This window comes from Pezoporus occidentalis, unplaced genomic scaffold (assembly GCF_034315485.1).
Source record: "Pezoporus occidentalis ecotype Australia unplaced genomic scaffold, CSIRO_AGI_Poc_V1 ctg91, whole genome shotgun sequence".
Taxonomy (NCBI): Eukaryota; Metazoa; Chordata; class Aves; order Psittaciformes; family Psittacidae; genus Pezoporus; species Pezoporus occidentalis.
The window spans coordinates 2,448,521-2,474,181 of record NW_026916273.1 but is presented as its reverse complement, the minus strand read 5'-3'; the positions used below and the strand labels follow the sequence as shown (position 1 = coordinate 2,474,181).

The 25,661-nt window shown below is 39.1% G+C and overlaps 1 protein-coding gene across 4 annotated transcripts; it reads right to left on the bottom strand.

Moving 5' to 3' along the window:
* Window positions 1–387: 387 nt before the first annotated feature.
* FBXO38 (F-box protein 38) lies at window positions 388–24,885 on the bottom strand. Of its 4 annotated transcripts, none has more exons than XM_062605337.1 (22): window positions 24,608–24,885; window positions 21,799–21,940; window positions 20,812–20,945; window positions 19,567–19,730; window positions 19,006–19,171; window positions 18,539–18,676; window positions 18,137–18,274; window positions 17,632–17,725; window positions 17,082–17,212; window positions 16,595–16,765; window positions 16,207–16,349; window positions 15,119–15,341; window positions 14,335–14,454; window positions 13,059–13,238; window positions 10,535–11,254; window positions 7,346–7,446; window positions 6,295–6,397; window positions 5,059–5,225; window positions 3,322–3,467; window positions 2,554–2,657; window positions 2,217–2,330; window positions 388–1,030 (listed from the first exon to the last, which is right to left on the bottom strand). In XM_062605337.1, the coding sequence occupies exons 2-22, from the start codon at window positions 21,924–21,926 to the stop codon at window positions 852–854; spliced, it is 3,564 nt and encodes a 1,187-aa protein (XP_062461321.1). In that variant the 5' UTR covers window positions 21,927–21,940; window positions 24,608–24,885; the 3' UTR covers window positions 388–851. The 4 variants fall into 4 exon arrangements, with proteins under 4 accessions (XP_062461321.1, XP_062461322.1, XP_062461323.1 ...); XM_062605338.1 differs by lacking the exon at window positions 24,608–24,885 and adding an exon at window positions 22,584–22,608; XM_062605339.1 differs by lacking the exons at window positions 21,799–21,940; window positions 24,608–24,885 and having other exon boundaries at window positions 19,567–19,654; window positions 20,812–20,941.
* Between the last annotated feature and the right edge of the window lie 776 nt (window positions 24,886–25,661).

Here is a 25,661-nt window from a genome sequence, read left to right as displayed (position 1 = left end):
TCAGATGGCTCCTGTACTGACGCAGCTATAACTGAGCAATTACATGTCCCTTTTCCTGCCTATCTTAAGGGAAAATGGGGCTTTCAGCCAGTTAGTGTGTGTAGATTTATGGTAAAGAGAGTGGAACCAACAATTAGCAACTTATTTTTCACATTACAGCATCAAATACATTATTAAAACAAAACCTAACGGAATAAAATGCTTTAGGAACATACCTTCTGTTCCCAAGGTACTAAATGTGGGGCTTTTTCTTTCCCCCAAAATGTTTTTTATGAGCTGTAGAAATTACCACAGATCAACTTCACTCTTTTCTTTTTCCTGATTTTGGCTTTCTTTGCAACAGCTGTAGAATCTTTCCCTTTGAAAAATGCACACAAGACACAAAGATTATGCTCAACAGGTTTACTCAGACTGAACTCTTAAATGCTCAAGAAAAAGGCACAGATTAAAAGAGACTCTGATGATTCTTTTGAACACAGCAAATGGGACTGTGTTTGTAAGAAAACAAAAAATACTCTTGTGAATTGTATGGGCTGAAAAATTCAAATATTCTTCCCTGTTTCTAATTATTGGCCTTCATTAAAATGAAATTTAAATTAAATTGTATAAACATATGAAATAAAGTCTCGGTATTAGGAAGTTTCTGTTTCTTCTATGTACAAATCTTAGTATACAATTTTTACTTTTCATTATACATTTACTACATACTCTTTTCCAAACTGTGTGAGAGCAACTGCAAAATAAGTGTTTCATGAAAATGCTTTGCATTTGGAAGGAATCCACCTGCTTTCTTGGCCAGCAGTGCCAATCAGAATTTTGAGACATGATGACAGAGTAAGGAGAGGATCCACTCAAATGTAATCATCCTCTACTGGTTCACCATTGACATCACAGTAATGGATGAAGATGGCCACCACACGCTGGAATACACCTTTTTTCATCTGTCGCAGCTCTGAGATCTCTTCTCCTATTGTTTCCATGCAGATGTCTGCAGACAGCTGTCCTTTCCTTCGGGGTGCATAAATTGTAGCTGTGGAAGGCACATAAGAATAAGAACTAGAATATCTCCTGTAACAAAATTCATAAGCAAGTCTGTTTTGCATTAAATGAGATGAGTCTTGGAAAACAAAGCAAAGAGGAAAATCTTCCATTGAGCAACTACATTTAAGAAGTATTATTCAAGCAGAAAAGGAATTCTGCATCCCCCATATTTAAACTTTTTGATAGCTCCAATACTGATCTAATGTACACAAAGTCCATATGCCTGCGAGTGAAGGAAACCCCAGTGTGTAACAAAGCCTTCCCTCTGAAATAAGTCCAATGTACTTTCAGGTTTTCAGTGATCACTTCAATGTTTTATAAACAAGAAGAATTAAGATAAAGCAACAGTCTTTTTTTTCTTTATGGCTTTAGCATCATATTTAAACTATTTATTCTTTTAAATCAAACAGATCCATTTTTTTATAACTCAGACCACATACTGAGTCTATGAATCAGTTTCAAATAAAGTCTATGTTTCAGGTAAGTTTCAAATTAAGTCTATGAATCAGTTCCAAATTAAATAAAAACAAGACAAAGAAACAAAAAACACAAACAAAAGAACAGAGAAACATATAGCCAAAAAAGACTTCTTCCTCACTCTCTTGAGCTTCATTCCCTTGAACTGGAGCTAAAAACAGGAGCCAAAACTATGTCAATTAAAAATACCTCTAATGAAGGAGTTTCCAAGATTTTCCTAACTAAAGTCGTGGAAGAACATATTTTTCCCTGCTATCAAGCAAGGTTCTTCATTGAGTCCTAGGAACTGCCCACTATAATATAGTAAGACAAGCTCCAAAATAGAAAGAAAGTGTATCTATCCTAAACCCGTATCATTTCTGTTGCCAGAGTTCTTCCCTCATTTCTCACGAGTTTCTGAATCCCAGTTCTCTTTGCTGGACTCTCTTCAGCCCATCATAACAACCTTTCCCAAAGTAAAGCCAGAGGCTGTAGTCCAGCTAACCTTTAATGCCAGAAAACTCCACAGGACTACACATCACATTAGCCTCGTGTGTGTTTTAAATGCACACATTCTTCTGGATTTGACAAACCCATCACATTTTCAGGCTAAGCACCAGATAGGTCATAAGAATTAGAAAACTGAAAAACAAAAGAATACATTAGGACCAAGCAACACGTTAAAGTTCTTTGAACACATCCAAAAAAAGATTACTCACTTCTCTCATCATCCTCAAAGTCATATCTAGCATAGCTGTTCGGCTCTGCTGTTCTCAGTGATCTTAACCATGGGAAATCAGTAATCATGGAGTAAGGGGCACCATCCACAATGCCTAGAAGACAGGATGAGGATACGAAGAGGACAACGTCACTCCTGCAGCATCAGAGCTCTTCACAAAGTAAACTTCACTAATTTTCATAAATTGGTGACTGTAATGAAGGAAAAGCACTTCCTCACTTCAATTCCTCAAAAGGTCCTCCACTTTCTTCATAATAGTTATTATTCATGTTAGCAAGAAACTGATCATCAGCTTCCAGGTCTCTATAAACACTCACCTTCTAGAGTGTAAATATCTCGTCCCCAAGGGTACTTAGTGTATTTCTTCAGGTCTTCATCAGTTCGTGTAGCTTCAGGGAAGAACTCATATTTAATAAGCTCTCTGGAGAGGAAGAAGAGATTACAGACAGTAGGGATAGGAAATGTGAAGGCAGGAGGGAAAGAAACCAAATGAGAAATCCTGTTACACAACCTTTCCTTTAATGAGCCTGAATCCACAAAAACACTCCTCTAAGACCCTTACACAAACTCCGTATGCAGTCCCTTTGCTTTTGGGAGTAAGCATAGAGAGTATGTAAGGTTTACACGAGAATTAAGCTACCTTTTAGGCATAGCTTTCTACCTGTAAGGAACAATCCAACACAGCTGCAACTAAACAATCATCTTCCCCAGAAACAAACCTTCCTTCTTGGAGTAAATCAGTTTTTCTCTTTTTTTTTAATAAAAGAAACTTGTTTTCACGCTTGAAGATACCCTTCAGCCATCCTGACTAGTTCAATGTTTAACTGCATCACTGCTGGATTGAACCAAATCAGAGAATTCGACGGTATTTTTGCATGGTTAGGTTTATTTAAGATGTACCTAATACAAAACGTGGACTGGCATTGAAATTCTACAATGCACCATCTAGAATTCAACAACAAACTGGGTTTTTATTTGGCTAACAAAATACAGCCAAGTCTACTGCTTGACTGAAGCTGGAGCTGCTGAATCTGATTCAGCATTAAATGCCTCTTTTGTAAAGTTACTGAAGGGCAGCTACTCACTGGTTGATATTTGCTATTGTGTCCATCCAGCTCCGAATGCGCACCTTATTGCGTACATTAGGTGGGTTACTGAATTCATGAATTATGCAGATGTGGTATGGGTAAGGGCCACTAAATATCTTGTGCTCCAGAGTCAGCGTGTCAACCTGTGAAGGGCAGCAAACAGACTCGTAACAAAGAGAAACAAAAAAGATGTGATTTTAAAGTCAAGAGCAGACACCTATCAAACCCCCCAACTTCTGAGGGAACATGTCCAATGAAAGGAATTTTAACAGCACACACAACTAAATACATGACTAAGCAGAGTAAAACTTTCTGAGAGCAGCTTTGCCAATGAATCTTCAAGTAGTTGAATTTGATGGGAAATATCTATTTTCTGATGCATTTTTCAACTCCAGTATGTAAGTAAACTTTTATAAAACTCCGTATTTTTGTTGCAGCCCCCAACACAAGAGGGACGTGGACATGCTCAACTGAGTCCAGAGGATGCCACAGAGATGCTCCAAGGGCTGGAGCACCTCTGCTCTGGAGACGGGCTGAGAGAGCTGGGCTGGTTGAGCTGCAGAAGAGAAGGCTCTGGGGAGATTTTAGAGCAGCTTCCAGTGCCTAAATGGGCCAACAAGAAGGCTAGAGAGGGGCTTTTGACAAGGACCTGTATGGAGAGGACAAGGGAGGATGGACTTAAGCTGACTGAGGGGAGATTTTGATTAGATACTAGGAATTTCTTCCCTGTGAGGGTGGTGAGGCTGCCCAGAGAAGCTGTGGCTACCCCATCCCTAGAAGTGTTCAAGTCCAGGTTGGACAGGGCTTTGAGCAATCTGGTCTAGTGGAAGGTGTCCCTACTTGGGGCAGGGGGTTGGAACCAGATGAGCCTTAAGGTCCCTTCCAACCCAAACAAGTTTGGGATTCTATAATAATGGTCTAAACTACATTCACTTTCTTAGAATTTGTTTCTGGCATTTCTAAGAGCTAAAGCAAGAGGTTTAGTTTCAAAGAAAAGCTGATTTTATATCAAATCATCCCTCCCTCACTGGTCAGGTAAACCAAGCCAGAAGAATTTCTCAGCATGAGGGAAGCAGCATCAGAGTATAATACAGAATGCTCTGGCTGAAGTGATAAAGTAAAAAAACCCCAACATTCCAGATCTTAAGTTAAACTCTCTTAATTACTTGTCAAATGACCTCAACAACTCACTAGGCGTCAGTGTTTACATCTCCTACACAGTCTGGGGGAGGAAAGGGTGGCTCCCAGTAACACAACTGTCTTTGCAACACTGTTTAGCATCAGAAGACGATGCGGCTTGCAGCAAAGCAGTATTCAAAACAGTAATTGCTGTTACTAAATCTAACAGGACATAGTTAAAGATTCCAAATACCTATGTCGTGCTTCTGCTTACAAATAACTTCAAGCTGACTTAGCACATCTAAGTTCTTACAGTTACTTTTAGTTATTCAGTTTGGAATGAATTCAATGCATCAGTTTTTTACAGGATCTTCTAATGCAAACGAATATTGGAAAGAGTAGCATTAAGTCTTAACATTCAGTATCATCCAGGTACCGCATTCTGCAATAAAAGCCTTGATAGGCTAAAGTTTTAATAAACAAGTTTCTCAGAGTTCTGTTATTGTAACATTTACATTTTGTGGGTTATTGAAAAACACATGAAGCCAAAAGTGGTAAAAGAATACAGGCAGAACTTCAGGTCTGTTCACAATTAAATGAAAGCTGGCTGTGTACCTGCTGCATTGGACGAAGATAAATGATCCGGTTTCTTTCTGGTGGCATCCTGAGAATCTGATCTAGTACCTGATCCATGTTTAACTTCTTGCACTGGGCATAGTCAAACCGATTGACAACTGGTGCATTTTCTACTTTTAAGTGTTTCAATACACGGCACCGGGTAGCTATAAATCGACAAACAAAATTATTAAAAGAAATGAACCTTAGGAGCCAACTGGTTTGAAGGCAAACAAGTAATGTAACTAACAGACAGTTACTGAAGTAGTTTGGCTAGCTGGCAACTTCAGTGTATTGAAGAAACAGATTAGCTGTCCATTTCTTCCACATTATGATTAAACTTTTTATTTGTGAACTTGCAAGAAAAGTCCTTTTAGAAGGCTGTGTCAAATTTAATCTAACAATGACCTTTTCCAGACTTTAGCTCAATTCATAAAGGCCCCTGAAACGCTCTGTGGCTTGCCACAATCGAAAACCACAGACTTCAAAAATCAGACCAAATAGAGAGTATTGTGAAGCCACAGAACATAAAATCAAGCTATTTCCTTTCTATCAATGCTGCTCATGTAATAAAAACTCAATTCAAAATTAATGTGTGTTCTGAGAAGCTCTTTATTCTCAGAAGTTTCTGAGAAGTGTGTTCTTTATTCTGGAATAAAGAAATGATTTCTTCATTCCCTGCTATGTAGAGATACCTCATTTCAGAAGAAAAAATATTATTTAATGTAGATGTTGCAGAAAACAATAAATGATCCAATGCTGCAATACAGGACTAGTCACACACACACCCTGGCATGTGAATCTAGTACAGCCTAAGCGCCATAATTGAAAACAGATTTTTATCCTGTCAAGGAGGAAAGTATCATCATGTCAGCTAAAAAAAAAATAAATAAATAAATCCATGGAAGTAGGAAGAAATGAGATTAAAGGCAAGGTATCAAGTTCATTTAATCAACTTCCAATTATTCAATTATCACTCTTCAATAAACATCCCATCTTCCTGTCACATAAATTCATTTGTTGATTTTCAGATGTTAATCTTTATTAAACTTGTTACAACTTACAGGGAAAGAGGCAACCAAACTGAGAAGCAGTAATATTTGTCATTATAAGCATCAGTCTGACACATAGCAATGCAACTGATGAATATAAAATAAGCAGTGGACTGACTTTAATTCTTGCAGAAATTTCTAATAATGCCGGATGGAGGAGGGATGCATGACATTAATTACATACCATGTATGAACATCATTTTAGGGCAGTCTTTCAGTACCAAATCTGTTATGCCACAATTGGTCAAGGTGATTCCAACAAGGTTTTTGGATTTCAAAGTCAGAACCTGGTGAAAAGAAATAAAATAATAATTAAAAAAAAAAAATCTATGTCAGGGTGAAAATAAAAGGAAAACTAACATACTGCCAGCTGGAAAAGGCTATTAACAGGATTCTAATCAAGCACAAGAACACCCAACCCACAAACCACCCCACAAGGCTGCTCTCTCAAAATCACATATTTGAAGAAAAACCACATATCCCAAAATATCTTTTATTCTAACTACAAAAGCTGTAATGCATCCTAGTAACCAGAAAAGCATTATGGGACACATTTCACAAAAGCTATCTTCTATCAGTGAGGTTAAGTTCTTCACTGGACAAAGACAAGAATACAAACACAGGCAGGTTCCTCTACAGCACAGCTCAGAAGAGAAGTAAAATTTGATGTTCAGAGTCACCCTCTGAAGCAATCTCATGCTCTGCCAGAATATAAGCCTTGGGTATATTGTGAAGCCAGACCCTGCAATTTTTTCTTCCATGACTGAACTTCACTCCAGAAGAGTTAACTCATGTTACTTATATAATAAGAGAACCTCCAGTCTGCAGAGTAACAGCTGAGTTGCTATGTCCAGAGGTAATTACATATCCTATGGTTCCTTTAACAGCAGTAGCCTGTGCTGTCATTTCAAAAACAAATGCCAGAGAATACATTTTTTTTTCCCCTTCTCATCAAGAACACTGGGGGAAGGCAGGACCTCTTGCAACACTATAGCCGGGAGCATCTGACCAAACTTCAAGTTTAGCTTTAACATATACTTTGTTCTCCTTGGGCCAGTCACTGTATTGCTGCACCTCACAGAGAAATTTCCTGTGTGTGGTTAGGACCAAAGAGAGCAGCAACATCATTTATAACCCATCTGGCTCTACACAGAAGACAAGCTTGCATAATTACATCACTGTTCATTGGCATCCCCAGCTAATAAACCTGTAGCAAGTAAAGAAAAAGACCTTACTTGAACATGATCATCTTCAATAACCGGGTCACTTGTACTTGTGGACTTGTCAGCTGTCCTTTTCCGCTTTGTGGTTTGCCGCGGCTTTGGCTTAGCCACCTCTGGGAACAGAAAAGCAGAAAAATCTTTCCTTTGTATCCATTTCAGGATAACAACAGAGGCACTCCCTAGCTGCAAATGTCCAATAACAAAACCTGTTTCTTACATAAGGAGCCAAAATACCTGAGTATGGAAAATAACTCACTTCCTTGCACAAAAAACACTTTCACGTTTGTTGCTCTGAATCATACATACTAAATAATTTGGGCACAGGGGGTGGGCTCCTTACAGATGAAAACACAGGAATGCTGAACCTTTAAGCTCAACATCGCAGACAGATGTGGAGCCAAGAAAAGAAGATGAACTGTTAGGTTACACTTGGCTCTCTTCAGCACAGAGAATATCCTTGATAAATATAAGAACTGAAATATCTTTAAATTACATTTTAAAGTAATGTTCTAAATATTAGAAATAATCTCAAACTACTTAAAAGCCTGCTCTTTATGACCATCACTAAGTTCTTCCCAATATTGCAAAGGATGCCCAGGTATAAAATTCTTTGATGATCCCGAACTGCTTCTTGCTCCATTTCATGCACCAGTGACATCAAGTTCCACCTTGATTTAAAAGATAAAGCTTTGAAAAGAAATTATGACAGATGACCACGCTTACTTCCTATAGAGAAAAAACTGCCCTAGAATTGATTTTCTGTGATTAACATCACAGAAATACATTCTTGATTTACTAAATCTTGATTTGACTAAATTCTTGATTTTACTATATCAAGAACATATTTTATTAAAATTAATCTTCTTTTGACTTTTTTGTTAAAATACACGGCATGTTCAAAGATCCACAATCAAGATATAAGTGCGAAATATTAGAGACTATATATGAGCTACGCCATGCTATACTACCATTAACATTTAAAAAAATACCTCTTTTCCTAAGATCATCAAATTCCACCAATACATGCAAACTATTAATTAACTTGTGGCATTCATTGAGCCCATGAGCTCCAGAATTCAGGCTATTGCTTTAGGGAATCCACAGGTTAAAAGATATAACACCAAAGTACTCAACTTGTGGCACCCATGAATCGTCCACAGGGAATTTTTCTGACAGTTCCTAGAGTATCTACATAGTGAAATACTTCCTTAACTTTCCAATTTTGTGTTGAATTGCTCAAGGTGCAGCCTAAGGTAAAGAAATCTTCACAGAAAAGTTTACCACATTAGACTTTTTATAATGCGAAAAGCTTGCTTCCCTACAAAATGTAAACTGAATCAAGTTAAAAAACCCCACATTTTTTACAAGAGAAAGAGTGGCTCACATCTTTACTAAAGTACTAATCAAAATGACACACTTCAGTCATCTTTCAGTCAGTCTGGGGTGATAATGCTTTTAAAATTTAACTCTCTTTAATATTTGACTTATTCCACTGTTTAATATGAGTAAATAATTTAAGAAGGAAAAAAAAAATACTCCTATCAAACATAGGTTTGTTACAGGAACTGAAAAGCACAATGCCGTTTATGCTACAATAATAGAAAATGCTCAAGGTGCATTTTTAAACAATTTATGTGAGAAACATTTCCAACTCTGTAACAGAGCACTTTCAGGTTATACTGTAATGAGTTTATGTACTATGCTTGCGAAGAAAAGCACTGTAACAGCCAGGTAGAAGAAGCCTCACTGCCCTATGTATTAAACACAGATTTAAAAGATAAAAATGACAAATCAAGTCTCATATTCTGCCTCAAGCATCAGCTAGTACCTGGTGCTTTGAAGAGGAAAATAAGTGCGCAAGACATACACATAATTGTATGGAGCTGGGAAAACAGTTGACTAGGCTAAATATAGAAAATACTGACAAATTTTTCTCCACGAGCAGAACAGATCTTTTTCCTGACTAATAACTGAAACATGAAAACAGAGATACTTTCAGAAAGATACCCTAATTTAATACTTAGATCTGACTGACTTCACTTCATGTTTTGGCAATGGATGATGATAGAGAGGAAATATTATTTTGATTTTTGTACACTAATTACTAGTCAAAAATGGAGCAAGGTAGAAAACAAACATTTTAAATTTAATAGTAGGATCAGTTCCTCAGTCTGAGATGCATCTTGCTACAGAACAATATTCTAGGTGATTTAGATTTCACTAACACCTGGAAATATTAAGATAAACTGGAATAATACTAGGACGTACTGGGTTTGAATCATTCCATCTCAACAGAGATATGAACTTCCTATCAATCTTTTTTACCTCTAGTGCACACAGTTCTCCAACTAGCACATTTCACTTTTCTGTTTCATTTTACTTGCCAGATATTTTCAGGGAAAAATCCTGGATATATGAGGAAATTATAAAGCGGGCTATGCAAGACTAAGATGATTATTTTGGAAAGTATGTGTGGAAGAAACAGCAAGTTCTTCTCTCACATCTATTCTTTTCTCCCAACATTTCTGGCTTCATTTCAGCCCTTCAGGATTTTGGTTTTATTTTCTCGTTTTCTTCGGTTTACATGATGTGAAGCATAAACCTATTTAATAAAAAGACAATCTTCAACAAGTTTGATCATAATGCCTTATACACTTGGAAGCAGAAGCCAATGTGCAGCTGCACAAGCTTAGCTCAATTATAATCATGGCCTTCTTCAATGGTTGATAAAGTATCAGTTATAAACTTTTGCCTTTTTGCTAACATCTGAGCGTACCTGCTGTCTTCTTCCTTTAAAAGGGAGAATTTTAATGAGGGAGACAGTCTTATGTTTCAATGAATAACAGCCTTCACAGGAAGAGAGAAGCTGTCAAAAGAAGTTGCATTTGGTTTCCAAACGAGCAAATCAAACACTGTTTAGCATGTATGGATAACACACACACAGATACTTCCATGGGGAAAAAAGTCACTGGCACTCTGTTATTTTACAGAGATCTGTTATTTCACCTAGCTATGGCAGTGGCCAGTCATTTCTGTTCCATCAACATTCCAACCCTTTGACAAACCACTTAGTTTAAAATTATAAATTAATAAACTTCATGTTAAACTTCAGTATTATCTGCGGCTGATGCAGCTGTTCAATACTGTCTTATGCCAGCACAGTAGTGTACACAGAAATTAATACATACATATAGGTCATACCTGACTCCGACACCAGAGGGACATGGGACAGCCTGCTTCTAGCTCTTGTTAGTGGTCGGCGAGGGTACTCTTCTTTATACTCCATCTCACAGCTCCTTTGCTGTGAGCCTGTGCTCTCCCCCTCAGCAGCAGTCTCACAGGCACTCCCACTAGTCCTCTCATCACTTGTCTCTCCCAGAGGCCTGCAGTTTGGCAGAGTCCTAAGTGCAAAATCTGATCCAGTGCTGTTTGGTCCATTCCTGCAAATTCCACTTGTGGATGGGCATTCCCCATCGCAACACCTTCTAGTCCTCTGTTGTGCATCCCGTGGCTTGTAGCAGGTACACCTGGAACAAACATAGTTCTCCTCAGTCTCTCTGTCGCTGGATTCTTCACTTTTACAAGGTGAGCAGGCACACTGCCGGGACTCATCTCCAGTTGCGGGACTGGTGTCTGCAGAGTGGCTACTAGCTGTCTGTGCAGAGTCAGGGCTAGGAGAAACAGCACTGCAGGAGCTGGATGCTACCGTTGATCCTGTAGCATTACTGCAAACTGGGTGAGAATCTTTGCTTTTGTTCCTTTCAGGCATGTCACTTGCTGCTTTCATGTCTGCTTTAATCTGCTCACTTGTTACTTGACAACCTTTTTCACAGCTGCTCTCCTCAGTATGTAACTGCTTTGTCTGGCCCACTTGGCTGGCACTACATCTCTTCCGCAGGGGTGTCTTGCCTTTACCACTCACTGTAAGGGTTAAGCAAGAGAGAGCAATGAGACAACCTAAACCACAGCTGAAATAAATGCTGAATGTTACTCCGTTATACACTACTTAAAACAGAAGGCTGCCTAGAGGCCAATGACAAATCTTATCACACCATGCTGCTATCTATTCACATGTTATGGGAAGTAATAGTATCCCTACACAGTTGCTGGATATCTGTAGTATCTTTTAGCTATTTTTGCAGTGATGTGCTAGGGTGTTTGTCAGTAAATGAGATGTATGTTTGCCAGAGTGACTTAATATTTTCCACAAAGCAGCTAACTGGTTAAGAAAAGGCTAAAGCACAAAAATATGAAGAACACGCTGCTTATAGGCTTCCGTTTTCTTAAATATGAGGAATAAATCTGAGGAATTAAACATAGCTAGGCCTAAAGTTTATGCTTTCAGTAACAATCCTTAGCTCCCCCTCCTGGGTATGGAAAGTGGCGCCAATAGGTAACAGTGGTCTCAGTTTACAGATGAATAAAAAACCCATAGTGAACAGTGTACAAATCACAACTGGAACTTAACGTCTGCTGTCTTAAACCTCTCAGCTAATTACACTAAACCAAGCCTGAAAAAGACTTTATTGGCACTACAAATATTTATGCAAATCGTCTCCAATAACAGGTTATTTCAACCCTTAAACCAAAACTGACATCTATGCTATAAGCACAGCACTCTACAGATTTCAAGGTGAAAACTACCACTCTTGTTGAAATGCACTAAAATGACAGGGGGACTGATGTGTAGGGAGATTGCTAGTTACAATAGGAAGATACTTGATACATTATAGCTTTGATATATCCTAGGCTTTGCAAAACTTAAGCCAGATCAGTATATTTCTCAGTCCTACACAATATAGGATATCTATGTTAACTGCTTAGCTAATTAAATGTTCATTAAGGCTTAATAGTATATGTACTTCATCTGTCAACTACTTATAGATCACAGTTCAGCCTCCTCCTATCTTGCATATGTACAAAACTACTTTATTTAGAATACAAACTACAAGAAATAGCATGTCATCTCTGTTGCTGGAAAGGGCATATGTCATATGGCACTGGACCCAGGACTCAGACTTAATGTCACAGATGTGCAGCTTATAGCAAACACTCAAAAGACAGGAAATGTCTTTTTCTGTGTCTCTTTATAGTTGTCATACTACCATGAAGTTCTAGGCCTCTGAATGAGTCATAATAATATATATATTACTATTACTAGTAATAATGTATACAAGCACTGTAATAGTCAGGGCTGTACAGAAGTGAAGGCTACAGTACTGAACATCAGCTCGAGAATCCTAACTAACCCTCAAAGCTTCCATCAAAGCAAAGTTGATCTTAAAGTTTCCCCTTCAGGACACTCCCCCAGGGCTACCACAAACCAAAAGTCAGCTTACAACTCTCAAGCATTTGCTTCAGTGGTAGCATTTTGTTTCAACAGCAGTGCTTTGACAGATGAATCGGACAACATAGCTGCAAATTTGGCTTCACAGATAGGATAAATTCTGTGCACTTGGAAATCCAAAAGAGAAGCTGCAGGTTTCTGCATGCAAATCACTGCAGCACCACCATTTTTGTGTTTCTGTATAGCAAGTATGTGATTGGAGCTGAGATATGTGTCCTTACACCTTCGTTCTAGATTTGTAACAGGAAGAAAAGAGTAGGGGGCAAATAAACAAGCACGCCTGTGACAAAGCTAGAAATAAAAAAGAACAAGATGGAAAAATAGACGCTTAAGAATAAATATTGCTTAACAGTGCCCAGGAACCCATCTGTTCCACACCTGAAGTTTCTCTAGTTTCCACTTGATCTCTGCTTTTCTCTTCTCCATCAGAGTAATTCTGTGCAATGCTGTTAGAGATGCAAGCTCTTGAATTCCCTATGTTTTCTTCCTCGTCCTCACTGTCTGAATCATGGACTGTAATAGGTGCTGCTTTTACAACAGGCTGAATGCCACTTGGTCCTGAAAACAGTAGAAAAATGCCAACAGTTCATGTAAAAATAAGCCAAGCTGGATAAAGGGCTGAAGAACTTTTCAGAAGTGTTTGAAAAAATGACAAAAGATTAAACTGATTGAATCTAGCCACCCATCCTGTAGCTCCCTCATTAAAATCCAAAGATAAGAGCAAAACACTACATTTCAGCATTAAAGTGTCCTAGTTTGGAAGAGTGTCACAATGTAAGACAAACCAGTGGTTTTCTGTAATGTTTCTCTGCTTGAACAGTTTAAAGGTTCTTCCACAATAGCATGAGTAACAGCACAACCACGTATTACAAGCAGTCCCTGAAACCTCCACCACAAAGGCAGAAATGTCGGTCAGAACATCTGCAATTATCCTTCTAAATCCCACGACGAGCAGTGGGAAGAAAAAGCATGAACTATCAAGCTTCAGTATAAATGTGCTTTTTTAGTTACCTCTCTTGGCTACTAAACAAAGGCATTAGCCCATCACTATGATGTATCTGCCAGTGAATAACACCAGAAATGAAGTTACATAACCTTTTCAGGAGTTACTGTGACAAAGAGAACAGATCCAGCTTATGCATGTGTCACTTCATGTTGCTGGCTAATTACTAGAAAATTACGCTGTCCAGCAAATAGTGACTATAAAAGGAATCAAGACTTCCCTATGTCATTAATGTGTGTCACTAATGCAAATTAATTAACACTGGAACAAGTTGTTCTGGCTCAGAGGGAAAAAAAAAGGCAAAAAAAAAATCCACATGCTGCAGTGAAATAAGTCAGGCCATTAACACCAACACAGGAACATGATGAGCTCATTCAGCCCTTCTGAGTTTTCTATTATACTGGGCACAAAATAACACTTTGAAGAACAAGATATTTTACTCTATATGTAAAAGAAAACTGGAGAATGTAAAACAGGCTTTAGAACAGAGCAGATTTCTTCACAGCAGTAAGCTGTGTTAGCAGCATTACTGCAAACACACCAGACAACCCAGCTAAAGAAAACCAACCAAAACCAGACTTATGCTGAAAAGTTTAACCCTTCTCAAGAAGAGGATTCCAAAAGGTAGTTTTTTTCCAAACTCAGAGTTACCTGCTTGCTCTTCATCAATCTCCATAGGAACAACAGCCTGACTGTGAATTGGGAGCTCACTCGGACCTGGCCCAGCAGCCATCCCTTCTTCCTGTGCCACCTCCTCCATCTCATTCAGTGCTGAAAAGATTCAAGTGAGGTCAAGAAGAGGAAACAGAATGAACAGAGCTCATAAGCATAGGAGGAATTCAACCAGTACCCACAGAGAGTCACAGAATCAAGAAGTAAGAAACAGCTGCCTTGACTGCTTCAGAGACTCTCTAGGTTGCACAGCCTCTCATAAGATTTGTTTTGTATCTCTCTAGCCAAGGCCCCATCCTCATTTTTGGGGTTTACTTTTCCCAAATTTTCAACTCCTCATCAGAAGTCTTGTTCTACTGCAGTAAGTTGTATAACCTGGATAACTTCTGCCTTTGCTGAGGAAGTTTAAAAACGTACCATCTGACACTGTGATGTACTCCCAGCTCTCATCAGAGGAGCCTAGAAAACACTCCACACTCCCACAGATGAGTATCACATTGAACTCTACATTGCTAATATTTGTACTGACACATATCATTGAATTGTAATGTGTCCATAACAACTATTAGATACAGTACAAAACCAGCTTTTAACTCACAGGTATCAGATGTGCAGACAGCCCTCAGAAAAAGGTTAGTTACATACTAGGAACTGAAAATGCCACAAGCTTTCAATGTATATTCCTGTCTTCTCTAGGACCCTAACTTAAGTGGCAATGCAAATAAAATCACTTCCTACAAAGGATCCAGAGATCAGAAATTACCCTCAGCTGCAATCTGCTGCTCTTCCACTTGACCATCTTGCCGCAGTTCATTCTCCTCATTCTGATCATTTGGGTGTTGGTGATTGTTGTGGTGGATGTTTGGATTATTGTTATTCTGGTGGTTGTTGTTGTTGTCATTGTCATTGTTAGAGTTTTGATTGCTGACGAGGGCAGATGAGACACCAATTCCTGTGCCTGCACTTAGGCCCACACGAGCACAACCCTGAAAGCAAACAGGAACTATTAAGACTTGAAAACACAGACACATTATCTCAGCAAGATATCCTAATGCCCACAGAAAAAGCATTTTGTCATTAGTATCCAGGATAGCAGAATAATATGCACGTGAAGAACAGGGAAACTGTCCCTAATCCTTCCTTATGCTCTTCACTGCAGAGGTCTATTTTAAGTTGGGCAACCCAGAAAACTTACACTACGTTAAGCTCCTAATAAAAGGGAACTCCACAAAGCATATAATCTTACTTTATTAAATGATATTTCATTTGCTATGAAATCATATTACATCAATACAAATAGCAGATTACATAGTCTTCCCAGAACACAGTAGCCTCGAGATAGAATTAATGATCAAAGAAAGCAGGTTTTTATGTCAGCAGTTTTCATTATGTTACAACAGCTGATACAGAGATTTGTCTTACGGTGTGGGAGAGGGGACAACATGAAGAAATAAAATTCCTAAGCCCTGAAAGGACTCCAAAAGGAGAACAGTACCCCAAATTCACCACTACAAAATCTTAAAAACCTCTTAGCATTGTAAACAAATCCCAAAGTGTGAAAAAAAAATCATAAAAAAGCAGCAGCAAAATGAAGTAGCAGCAGAGACCTCAACAGAAACACAGAATCAATGCCAGTCTTATTTCCTGGTCACAGGAAATGCCGCTGCTCCCATCTGTAGAAGCAGCATCATTCTCCCTAACATATCATGACAACAGCAACTGCAAACCAAAGTAGTTTATTTACCAAGCTATTTAGTTAATGACAACTTTTAACAGAATGCATAACAACTGGAACTCACCATATTTCCAGTGAGCTGGCAACAATAAAAGCAAAACCATTCCCTGACTCACCTTAGGAGGTTCACGGAACATCTGGTCCAGAGAAATAAATTCTAAGCTTGGTAATAACTCAATGAACTGACTAAAAGAATCCAGCTTTATTGCATGGCATCGCACCAGGGTGAGGTCAACCAGTCGGGTCCACCTTGAATGATCTGCAGAAGAGAAGAAATGCATTTCCTGAAGGATTCCTATCTCAAGTTTTCACTATACCCTTTTTAGGGTAGACATCTTTTGTATCGCCATTCTGAATGTTATCAGCATCACTATGGTTTCAAACCAAGCATGATCTACTGCATTTACTAAGACACAGAACACGCAGTACTATGAGCAGAATAATCCTGTTTAAGCGTCACAGCAATTCATATAATATCTCCAAAATTTTAAAGGTGTGCAATACCTGTGATCCAATTATTTGGGTTATGTAGATGTGGGCAGTTGTAAATGACCAGATACTTGATGCAAGAAAAAACTTCATTTACAGCCTTCATACCAATATCTGTAATAATCCCCGGATTTTCAACCACATCTGCCAAGCCATACTTCACTAAGTCTCCATTGGTCATTTTACCTATGGAAAAGATAGTAGCAAACAGCAGTGAATTTCAGAAACTTGCCTTTTATAGCATGACTTTCTAACTCCCTATTTAGTCCAATTTTGCAAAATGGATCAGGTTATTACTTCAATAGTTCAATAAAGCTGAGCCTTTCCCCACTTGATTTCAGGAAGTGAAGAAAAACATATTCTGAGGCTGTATGAGATCAGCAGCCTCAACATGGATATTTTAATGTTCTCTTCAATCACTCATAGAAAATGACTGAAAACACACCCACTTATTTAATCCTTATATTTGCCAAATAATTTATATACATAAAAAAATACATACACTGTAGTAAAAACTCATCTACATATCCTAAATGAAGAGTTTCAAACTGTGGAAATTCCAGTTCAGCCATCTTCAAAGCAGAAAAAACACCGTCTTTGGTCAAGGAAGGCTGGATCCGCACTTCATGCAACCTGAATGCAATTAAGAATTGCTCCTATTAAAAGGGATGCCAAAACACAATTGCTATAGAAACCACTCAAGTAGACGCCCTCTCATAATAAAATGTAAACATTCTTTCAATGATGGCGGAATTATGAGAATATTTGTTCTATCTCTGTGGCAGTATTTGTCAGCTACAGAGCAATATTGTGAGAATAGCAGCATTGCACTTTTCAGGTATCAATCTAAAGCAGCAGATTATGACACAGAGAGATTCTGAAACAGACATAACTCCAGTTATTTTAACCAAGGAATATGTTATGTAAAGTGTAAATGCGTATTCTTTTAATTTTTGAAGGTGGTTCTCCTGCTTCATGTTCTTGAACTTCGTTACTAAGATACTTATTTTGAAAAAGGAGAAGCAGGAAAAGAAAGATCTGATGGCCCATACCTTCGTGCAGCAGTTATGATGAGGTAGCCAAGATCCACTTCAAGTGCATTCTTGCAAGCTCCCAGAACTATAGTGTGCAAATTCCTAAAACCACCTGACAAATGAAAACAACCCAAAACATTCTTTCACTTCAGTCACAGATCAAACTTTAAGCCTTATACATTTCCACCACTGTTAACAAGTGAATTAACATAATGCATCTTTTTTCTGGAAATCAACAGAAACACCTTTGCATCCAACTCCCTTCCCATCCTGCTAGCTTGATTCACCAACACATGCAGCTGGAAGCTCATAAATCAAGGGTTAACTGCACTTAAAAGATCAAAATGATACTCAATACAGAGATATATTTAGCACCATAACCATAGTTCCAAACTTGATACTTTTAAAATAATGATCAAGAAATGATATGCTACAGACAAAAAAGCTAAGCTTCACATATCTCCAGTATTTGCTAATATTTTTATTCATTTGTTGGAAGCATGAGGGATAGGAAGTTTCATACCTGATCTCCAGCTATCTTCTACCACATGCTGGATAAGTCCTCCAAGAAATGGAACACGAACCAGCTCTAAATGCTCCAAATTTCGAGCAGATGCCAGGCCTGTCACTAGAGGAACATACTTCAGAGAATTTGTGGGTCCTACATAGAACAAACCAGTGTATCATATTAGAGAATTAAAAAATTTCCACATATATCCATCTAGGTCAGGAGGTCAACAGAACTACACAGCACCAAATAACATACAGGAAAGGTACACATTTCTACCCAACACCATGAATGTAACTGACTGTTTTCAGAATCTTGCATTCTAGCATTTCCATTTACAGTTGGGTCCTACACACTTTAACAGAATTACATCTCCTGCATGTTAAAACATCCCCTCCATGTGTGAATCCCTCTTACCAGCACAGTTCCTCATGACAAAAGCACGTAAGCTGATACAAAGGAAATCTTTAAAAGGCTGTGGTTTAGTGAGCCTCACCCACTTCAAATAAAGGTGCCTCAGCATTGGGATACAAGGAATCTCAGGGACATTCACCCCTGTAAATAAACATAAACAAAACAAACAATTCAAACAAGCTTTAAACTAGGAACTCCAGGATCAATTTCTCTGGATTTACATTATGGCTTTCAAAAGGAAGCCTGTGGCTTATGAGAAAAGCTGTAAACATTTGAAACACCTCAGTCTGTCAAAACAGCTTTTCTAAATTTTGCCCTGTGGATCTGTTATCATGTATATAGCAACTAATACTTTTAAAATGCTATGTGCCAAATTCCGTCTCTTAAAAAATAATTACAATCTGGCAGAGTTTCAAAGCCGCTAAATCCCCCTGTGTTGAAGCCAACTACTTCACCATTACCACACTCACCTACTAAGTGCAAAGTCTGAATTTTAGCTCCTATAGGAATTTTCAGCTTGTTCTCAGGAGGAATTGGAAAAGCACCATTACGATTACGAAACTTCCCTAAAATGTGAACTTGTGGCATGTATGTCCAAATAGCTTCCACCAGCTCTAAATGAGAGGTCTCAACACCCTGGATAAAAGGAAGCAAAGCAAATGCTCTAACACCAGTTCAAGAAAACAACATCCTCTTAACCATGTAAACATCTCAATAACACACCATACCTAATGCAGTGTGTTATTTCACTTTGAATTTGCAGCAAGTCTTGTCTTTTTAAAAGCAGAGGAATCAGTTTTATTTCTGCACTTAACAGCACCTGTGATTCCCACTGGTACAACTGAAAATAGTACTCACTTGCAAATATGGTCACAATTAATTGCTACTCTGCACAGCCTGATCTGAATACAAAGCCCAGGTTTGAACACAAAGCCCTGTAAGCAATGAGTCCCTGTCACATTTCTTCTGCTCTGTTAACATGCCTCACCTCAACTGCTGAAGGAGGTTCTCTCTCAAGTCTAACCACTCACCAGCAGATTTGGACAGGCCTGCAAAGCCTCTAAAACTCCAGGAATGCTGAAAGCTTCATGGCCACGGACTCTGCGTCTTTCAAGATACCTGGGATGAAGACCATAAAGTTGTTCAATGTCTGGCATCTTCTTCAGCAGCGTTAGGAAACTGGAATCAGTGAAACCTAAGATGACAGCAACAGATTTGCCATTTGTGTGACAGCAGACACCTAGCTGTAAAGGGAAAGCCAAATACACTGTTCTCTTTACATGGTAGTATAAATTGTACAATGTTGAAAGATACTCTTCTGGCTTGAGCTTTGCAGGCTTGCTATATGTTTCCTTCACTGGAGTTACATGGCTGCAGGGTTAACTATACTTTCTCCCTTCTCAGATGAAGCACCTCTGCAAATTGTCAGGCTTTTGTCTCTGTCTTTCCTGGTGTGCCATTTATCAACTATATGGCTCAAAAATGCTCAGCTGGCTCATCTATGTGCAGCTCATCATTATTCACCACAGCTCACAGTTCTCAAAGAAACAGCACCGTTTCTTAAAGCAAAGCATTTCATTCTACCATAAAACAACACAAACAGGATTTTAAACTAGTAAGTTACCTTATTTACAGCTATCTTAGGTTAGGTCTAACCACCTACCTGATATCAGCCTTAACAAATCTAACTGTGCAGGTCCACTGACTTTCAGAATTCACTCATTTCAGCTCTCACCCCCAACGAATCCCAGCAGTGTAGATTAAATCCAACAGAAATCCTAATACCACATAGTTGACCTAGGTTGTCAAATTTATCTATTGATTTGAAGTTGGCTTGAGGTGTCACATCAAAACTTATTTATTCTTACATTGTTAAGTGTTGGCGGATGAGTTGCTCTCTCATTCCATTGTATTTTTTCCTGCCTGCATGCAAACAGCCTCTTCTTGGATTAACCCTTGGATAAACTCCCTTACAATAATCAGACAAACACAGACGGTATTTACAGATTGCTACAGAAAAACCCTGTTTCTGCTACAGCAATATCCAATATATATACACACACACATAAACACACACATGCCCAGAGGAGTTTTCCAAACCACTTACTCAAGGAGGCCACCCAAATCTCATAAAAGTCAAAAGGAATTAAACAGCTAAGTCCTTTTACTGCTCTTGAAAATTCACCCTGCAGACATCATTATAAATGGCAGTACAGCACAGGCGGTTTTGATCAATACCATTTTAATGTTGTATCCTGAGTGAGTGTATTACTCACCAGTGGGCATGTATTCCCACCAACGGCCCGCACATAGATCCACAACCTTCACTACTCGCAGATAAAGAGTGACTGCTTCCTTCAGCTTCCGGGACAGGCATTCCATGCACATGATATCCTGCAAGGGAAGGTACCTTTGGGAGAGGAAAAAATACCCCTCTGATTTATCAAAGATGGATCCTTTTTAATTTTTTCCAAACTAAAGAACATCCCAAGCATGACTATACAAATTCATCTATTTCTAACTTGATAATATTAACTCAGACAGAACTGTCAGACTGAACTTTAATAAAGCATGAAATTTTGCTTAGCAGAATTTCAATTTTTGACATTGAATATAAGTACCTGAGGTACAAGTATAATATTAAAATGGAGAGATGCTTTAGTTCTCTAATAAATACCGGTGACCAAACCTTTTGCCACAATAGTTTCTACATGCTTTAATTAAAGGTACTTTAATTTTCTCGTACATACTAGCATGCTCAATTTGCAAACATTTAGAGCTACTGTTTTTAAAGAATCTGTCCGTATGGCATTGTTTTGAATATAGTAAGATGAGTGAACACCTTGGAGGACTGTGCTGTAGGGAAGACTGTATGTTCATTCAAGTTCCCTTCTGCACAGTATAAAGCAGATGAAACAATTTCAAATCTTGCACCTCAACTATGTACTACCTGAGATACATTTCTGCACTGAAATGGATATTTAAGCACTTGTTACCACACACTGGTGAACAGAGTTAAATAATTTATTTCTTCTTTGTTCTATCATCCATAAAAATTAATTTTCTAAGCATCCAAATTAATTCTGGGACTGAAATAAACATTTATCACCCATTTTTATCCAGTTTTTATCCACCAGTTCACTCATGGTACATCTGAACTCTCTGACTACTATGTGATACAAGCATCAATACAGGTAAGAATGGGAAAAAGTAGAAAACAATATAATAATAAACAGTAAATTGACATCTGACAAGCCACTCACCTAAAGATGTGACAAAGCACCTCATGAGAGAGTTGGTTCATGTAATCTTTTGGCTCATCAGCTTTGGTAGACTCAGAGCCTTCCCTGTTCACTGAGCATGGCTTCACATTTTTCCGTCGGGGACCCATATTTGCAATGGTTTCTGATGAAAGGAAATATTTACAATGTTACATACATTCAGTGCTACTGAAAGAGAAAAGAACAGAAAGTAAGAGGAGGAAACACCAGTTAAGTTCTGTTTGCTGAAAAAAAAAAACAACAAAACAGCAAAATGTGCCAACAGACAAGACACAGGACAGACAAATTAAATAACAAAAAGAAAAATTCTTCCAGCAAGTCAGTTTTCCTAGCACAAGGTCTCAGACATAAGCTGACAATGATTAGATAAACTAGAGAGTCCTTCTAAGCTAAGGGAAACTGACAGAGGAAAATCACAAGAGGTTTAATCAAAGATCAATTCTTTTATATGAATAAAATGTCTTCAGAGATACCACCCTGTGATCAAGACAAATCACAGAAAAGCCATGCAGAGACTACAAAGGTTACCAAGCAAATACCAACAAGACATTCTAGTGAAAAAGAAAGCTCAAAGTTTCTGTTTGGCCGAAAAACATATAATTTTCCTTTCATAAAAAATGGGCTTCTACCAATCATTCACAAAAAATAAAATAAAATTCCCTATTAAAGATGCTCAAACCAGCTCTTCTTAGAGGTCCAAACACCAAATAAAATATTCAGGTCACTTAGTTAAAGATCAAAGCCCCAGAAAAACTGAAAGACCTTGCCTCAGCAACAATGTGCAGGATATCCTCTCCTCTTTACTGTGCTCATGTCTACATTGTTCCTGCAGCACACAATATAGGCAAAGAAGTACTGAAATAACAATCGTATGTTTCATATAAAAACATACAAACCAATTACAAGAAGTAAGGAAGAAGTAACTAAATAAATACAAAGTTAATATTAACACTAAAATAACTGAGTTAACACCTCATGCATATGAACAGCAAGAGAAATGGCTTCACTGCTGCTTTTTAGCTAAGGAATGCTTTCGAGTAAGTCAGGTAAAGCATCATTAATGCAGTAAACCTGTTTAGCAGGTTGAATAATAAAATTCAATGGAGAAAGAACTTTAAAAAAGACCAATTTTGGAAAACTTAACAGAGATGCTTCTGTTAAGGCATTCACTGTGATGTAAGAATATCACAGTGTTTGCTTCACATCACATGAAAGTGGCAACCGAGAATTAAAACAAAGTACCTCATGAAAATGAAAAAGAAAACATACAGGATTTCTATGCTGGCATAAAATTTGAAATACTGGTAGCCTCACTGTGATCTAATTATTGAAAAACCTGCACTTTTACACATTTGCATAGGCATTTTAAATTAACAACTGTATGATGTCATAATTAACTTTATTTTTAAATGGTGATATTAAAAACCGAAATTAGCACCTTCTACCCATGAATAGCATGAAACATGTCTCTGCTCTTCTGAACTGGCTGGGACATCTCCAGCCAAAGCTAAAGACACTGAGCGTGCGGCCCATACACACACTACCCTTCCTACTGGTACATAGCGGAAGGGGTCAGTATGCTCATAATACTGCACTGTAATGTTGTTCAACCTCACGGAGCCAAAAATTGACTTCAAACTACTCATGAGATTGGATTCCGATGAAAACTAGTATTACACAGAGTCCCAGTGAATGTCACCTGACTTAATTTGAACAGAGAGCAGGATACCACGTAAAAAAAATCTAGGCTGATGCAGACACATGATGGAGGACAATACAGCAGCATCTAAAGAATGGCATTAAAACAACTGTGATAGAAGGTAAGAGAAAGAAAGATATTAACAGACTGACCAGTATATACAGAAAAAGACTGAAAGAATCCTGTAAGACTTCAATGTAACAGGCACAATCTACCCCCTGAGTTTGCACTGTAACTTAGTTTGGCTCCTGCCACGAAGTAACAGGGAAAAAGAATGACCTAGTCTCTTATGAGGCAGCAGTTTCCAGAAAACAGATGATACTATTTTCAGCTAACGTCTGCAGCTTTAGAATCTCATTCTACATTAGGAAGCTGACCCCATTAAAAACCAGCAACAGCAACGAAAAAAAACCAAAACCCAAGCTAAAAAAAAAACCCTTCAGGTATTTTCTAAAGCTGACAAAACAGAGTTTTGCTCTCTCACACTCAATTCACAAGTATATGTATGAAACAGCTCAATGGTAAGTAACTACTACACCGACTTTAAAAAGGTTAAAACCTCTCGGGGAGGCCTTCAGAAAGGACTGCTTTAGCGCAAAACGGGGAGAAAACAGCTAGAAGCTGCCTGGCAGGCGCCAATTTAAGGGGTGTTTCCTTACAACCTAGAGGAGCAAAAACAACAAGAAAAAGAACAAGTTTATTTTTGCTGGATAAGCGATATAAAAGCAGGTTTCCCCACAGCCGCCTTCGCTGCACCAGCCCAAACGGCGCCGTTCCCTCAGCGGGGAGAGAGGGGGTGAACCATGGGCGGCAGCCACCCCTAACGCGGTGTCTCAGGGCTCCCCTTCTCGCGGCAGCAGCGGGAAGGACAGCAGCTTTCCTCAGGACCTGTCACACCGGAGAACGGCTCCCACCAGCCCCAGGCCGGGCCACACCAAGGCCGACGTGCTGGACACAGCCCCAGCTGGTGAACGGAGACAGCGGCACCGCTCCGCCGCACCGGGCCCACCCATCGCCAGCGGATAAGGGGCTGTAGCCCCCAGCTCACAGGGAGCCGCCGGCCAGCCCCGCGGCCAGCCCGCGACTCCTTACCTGCGCTCAGCGCCGCCCTGTTATTGTGGCTGCAGGGGGAGGGTTAACCCCGGCAGCCGCTTCCTGCGCACCCGCTTCCGCCAGTGCCGCAGCGCTTCCGGTCCCACTTCCTGTGCCGGCCATGTTGAGGGCAGCGAGGGGAGGGGCTTTGCTGCCGACATATTGAGTGTGGCGTCGGCTTGAGGGCCGCCATGCCGGTGGCGGCCGCAGCCCGGGCAGTGACAGGATGGGGGGCTCCCGGTCAGACCCCCGGGAGCACCAAGTGCCCGCTGAGGTACAGGGCCATAAACTGGGTCTTTTGAAAGGAACTGAGAAAATCCTGAGAGATTGGTGATGAGTTCTGTCATGACAACAGCAACCCTACCTGTGTGGCACCTGTGAGGGGCTGTGGATTAAAACATTTGGACCCTGAAGTCGCCTTACACAGATAGGGAGAGAAGTTTAATTTATTAAAATTATACCCTAATGCACAGTTCTGTATGAACTGACATGTGGCAGTGATACATAATCTGCAGAGGCTTTAGCCTGGCCCCAGGAGTCCTGCTAGTTGCCTTTGCCAAAGTGTATTTCCAGCGTTTTGTGGGTCTATATTTAGGCCATCTTTTATTCAGTGCATTTGGATGGATCCCAGCAGAAATCACGCTTTACTAAACATCTTGGAGGCACATTTCATAACTTCATGTGAACACCAAGGAATTCTGTAACAAAGCCCATTTATTACTGAGCAGACTATTAGTGGTTTACTGTGAAGGCCAACAGACAGAGAGTAACAGTTACTGGTCTAATGATCACCCCAGAATAACCCACAACACTGCAGTGAAATATGAAGCAACAAAATCAGTTTTCAGATTGACTTTGCAGAATGAGTCACTGAGAAGTTATTAAGAAAACCCACGTGCAGGATGCATTGAGACCATCTCTTTTGAGGGATCATACGGCAAATGCATGCAGTAGCATTACATTTAGTCTGATGTTACCTCAGCTGGGAAATGGCTTCAGGAAATGCTCCTGTTTAGCTTTTCCTCCTATATGTTAGAGGTAATTCTCATGACTA

What these genes read in the sequence shown, in the direction of transcription:
- FBXO38 (XM_062605337.1), bottom strand. Translation starts at nt 21,926, where the DNA reads ATGGGTCCCCGACGGAAAAATGTGAAGCCATGCTCAGTGAACAGGGAA. An exon ending in TGTTCCGTGAACCTCCTAAG is followed by an intron (nt 15,342 to 16,206) that starts GTGAGTCAGGGA and finishes GTTTGCTTTCAG; the next exon opens with GGTTGTGCTCGTGTGGGCCT. An exon ending in TTGAAGATGATCATGTTCAA is followed by an intron (nt 6,398 to 7,345) that starts GTAAGGTCTTTT and finishes TCTTTTCACCAG; the next exon opens with GTTCTGACTTTGAAATCCAA.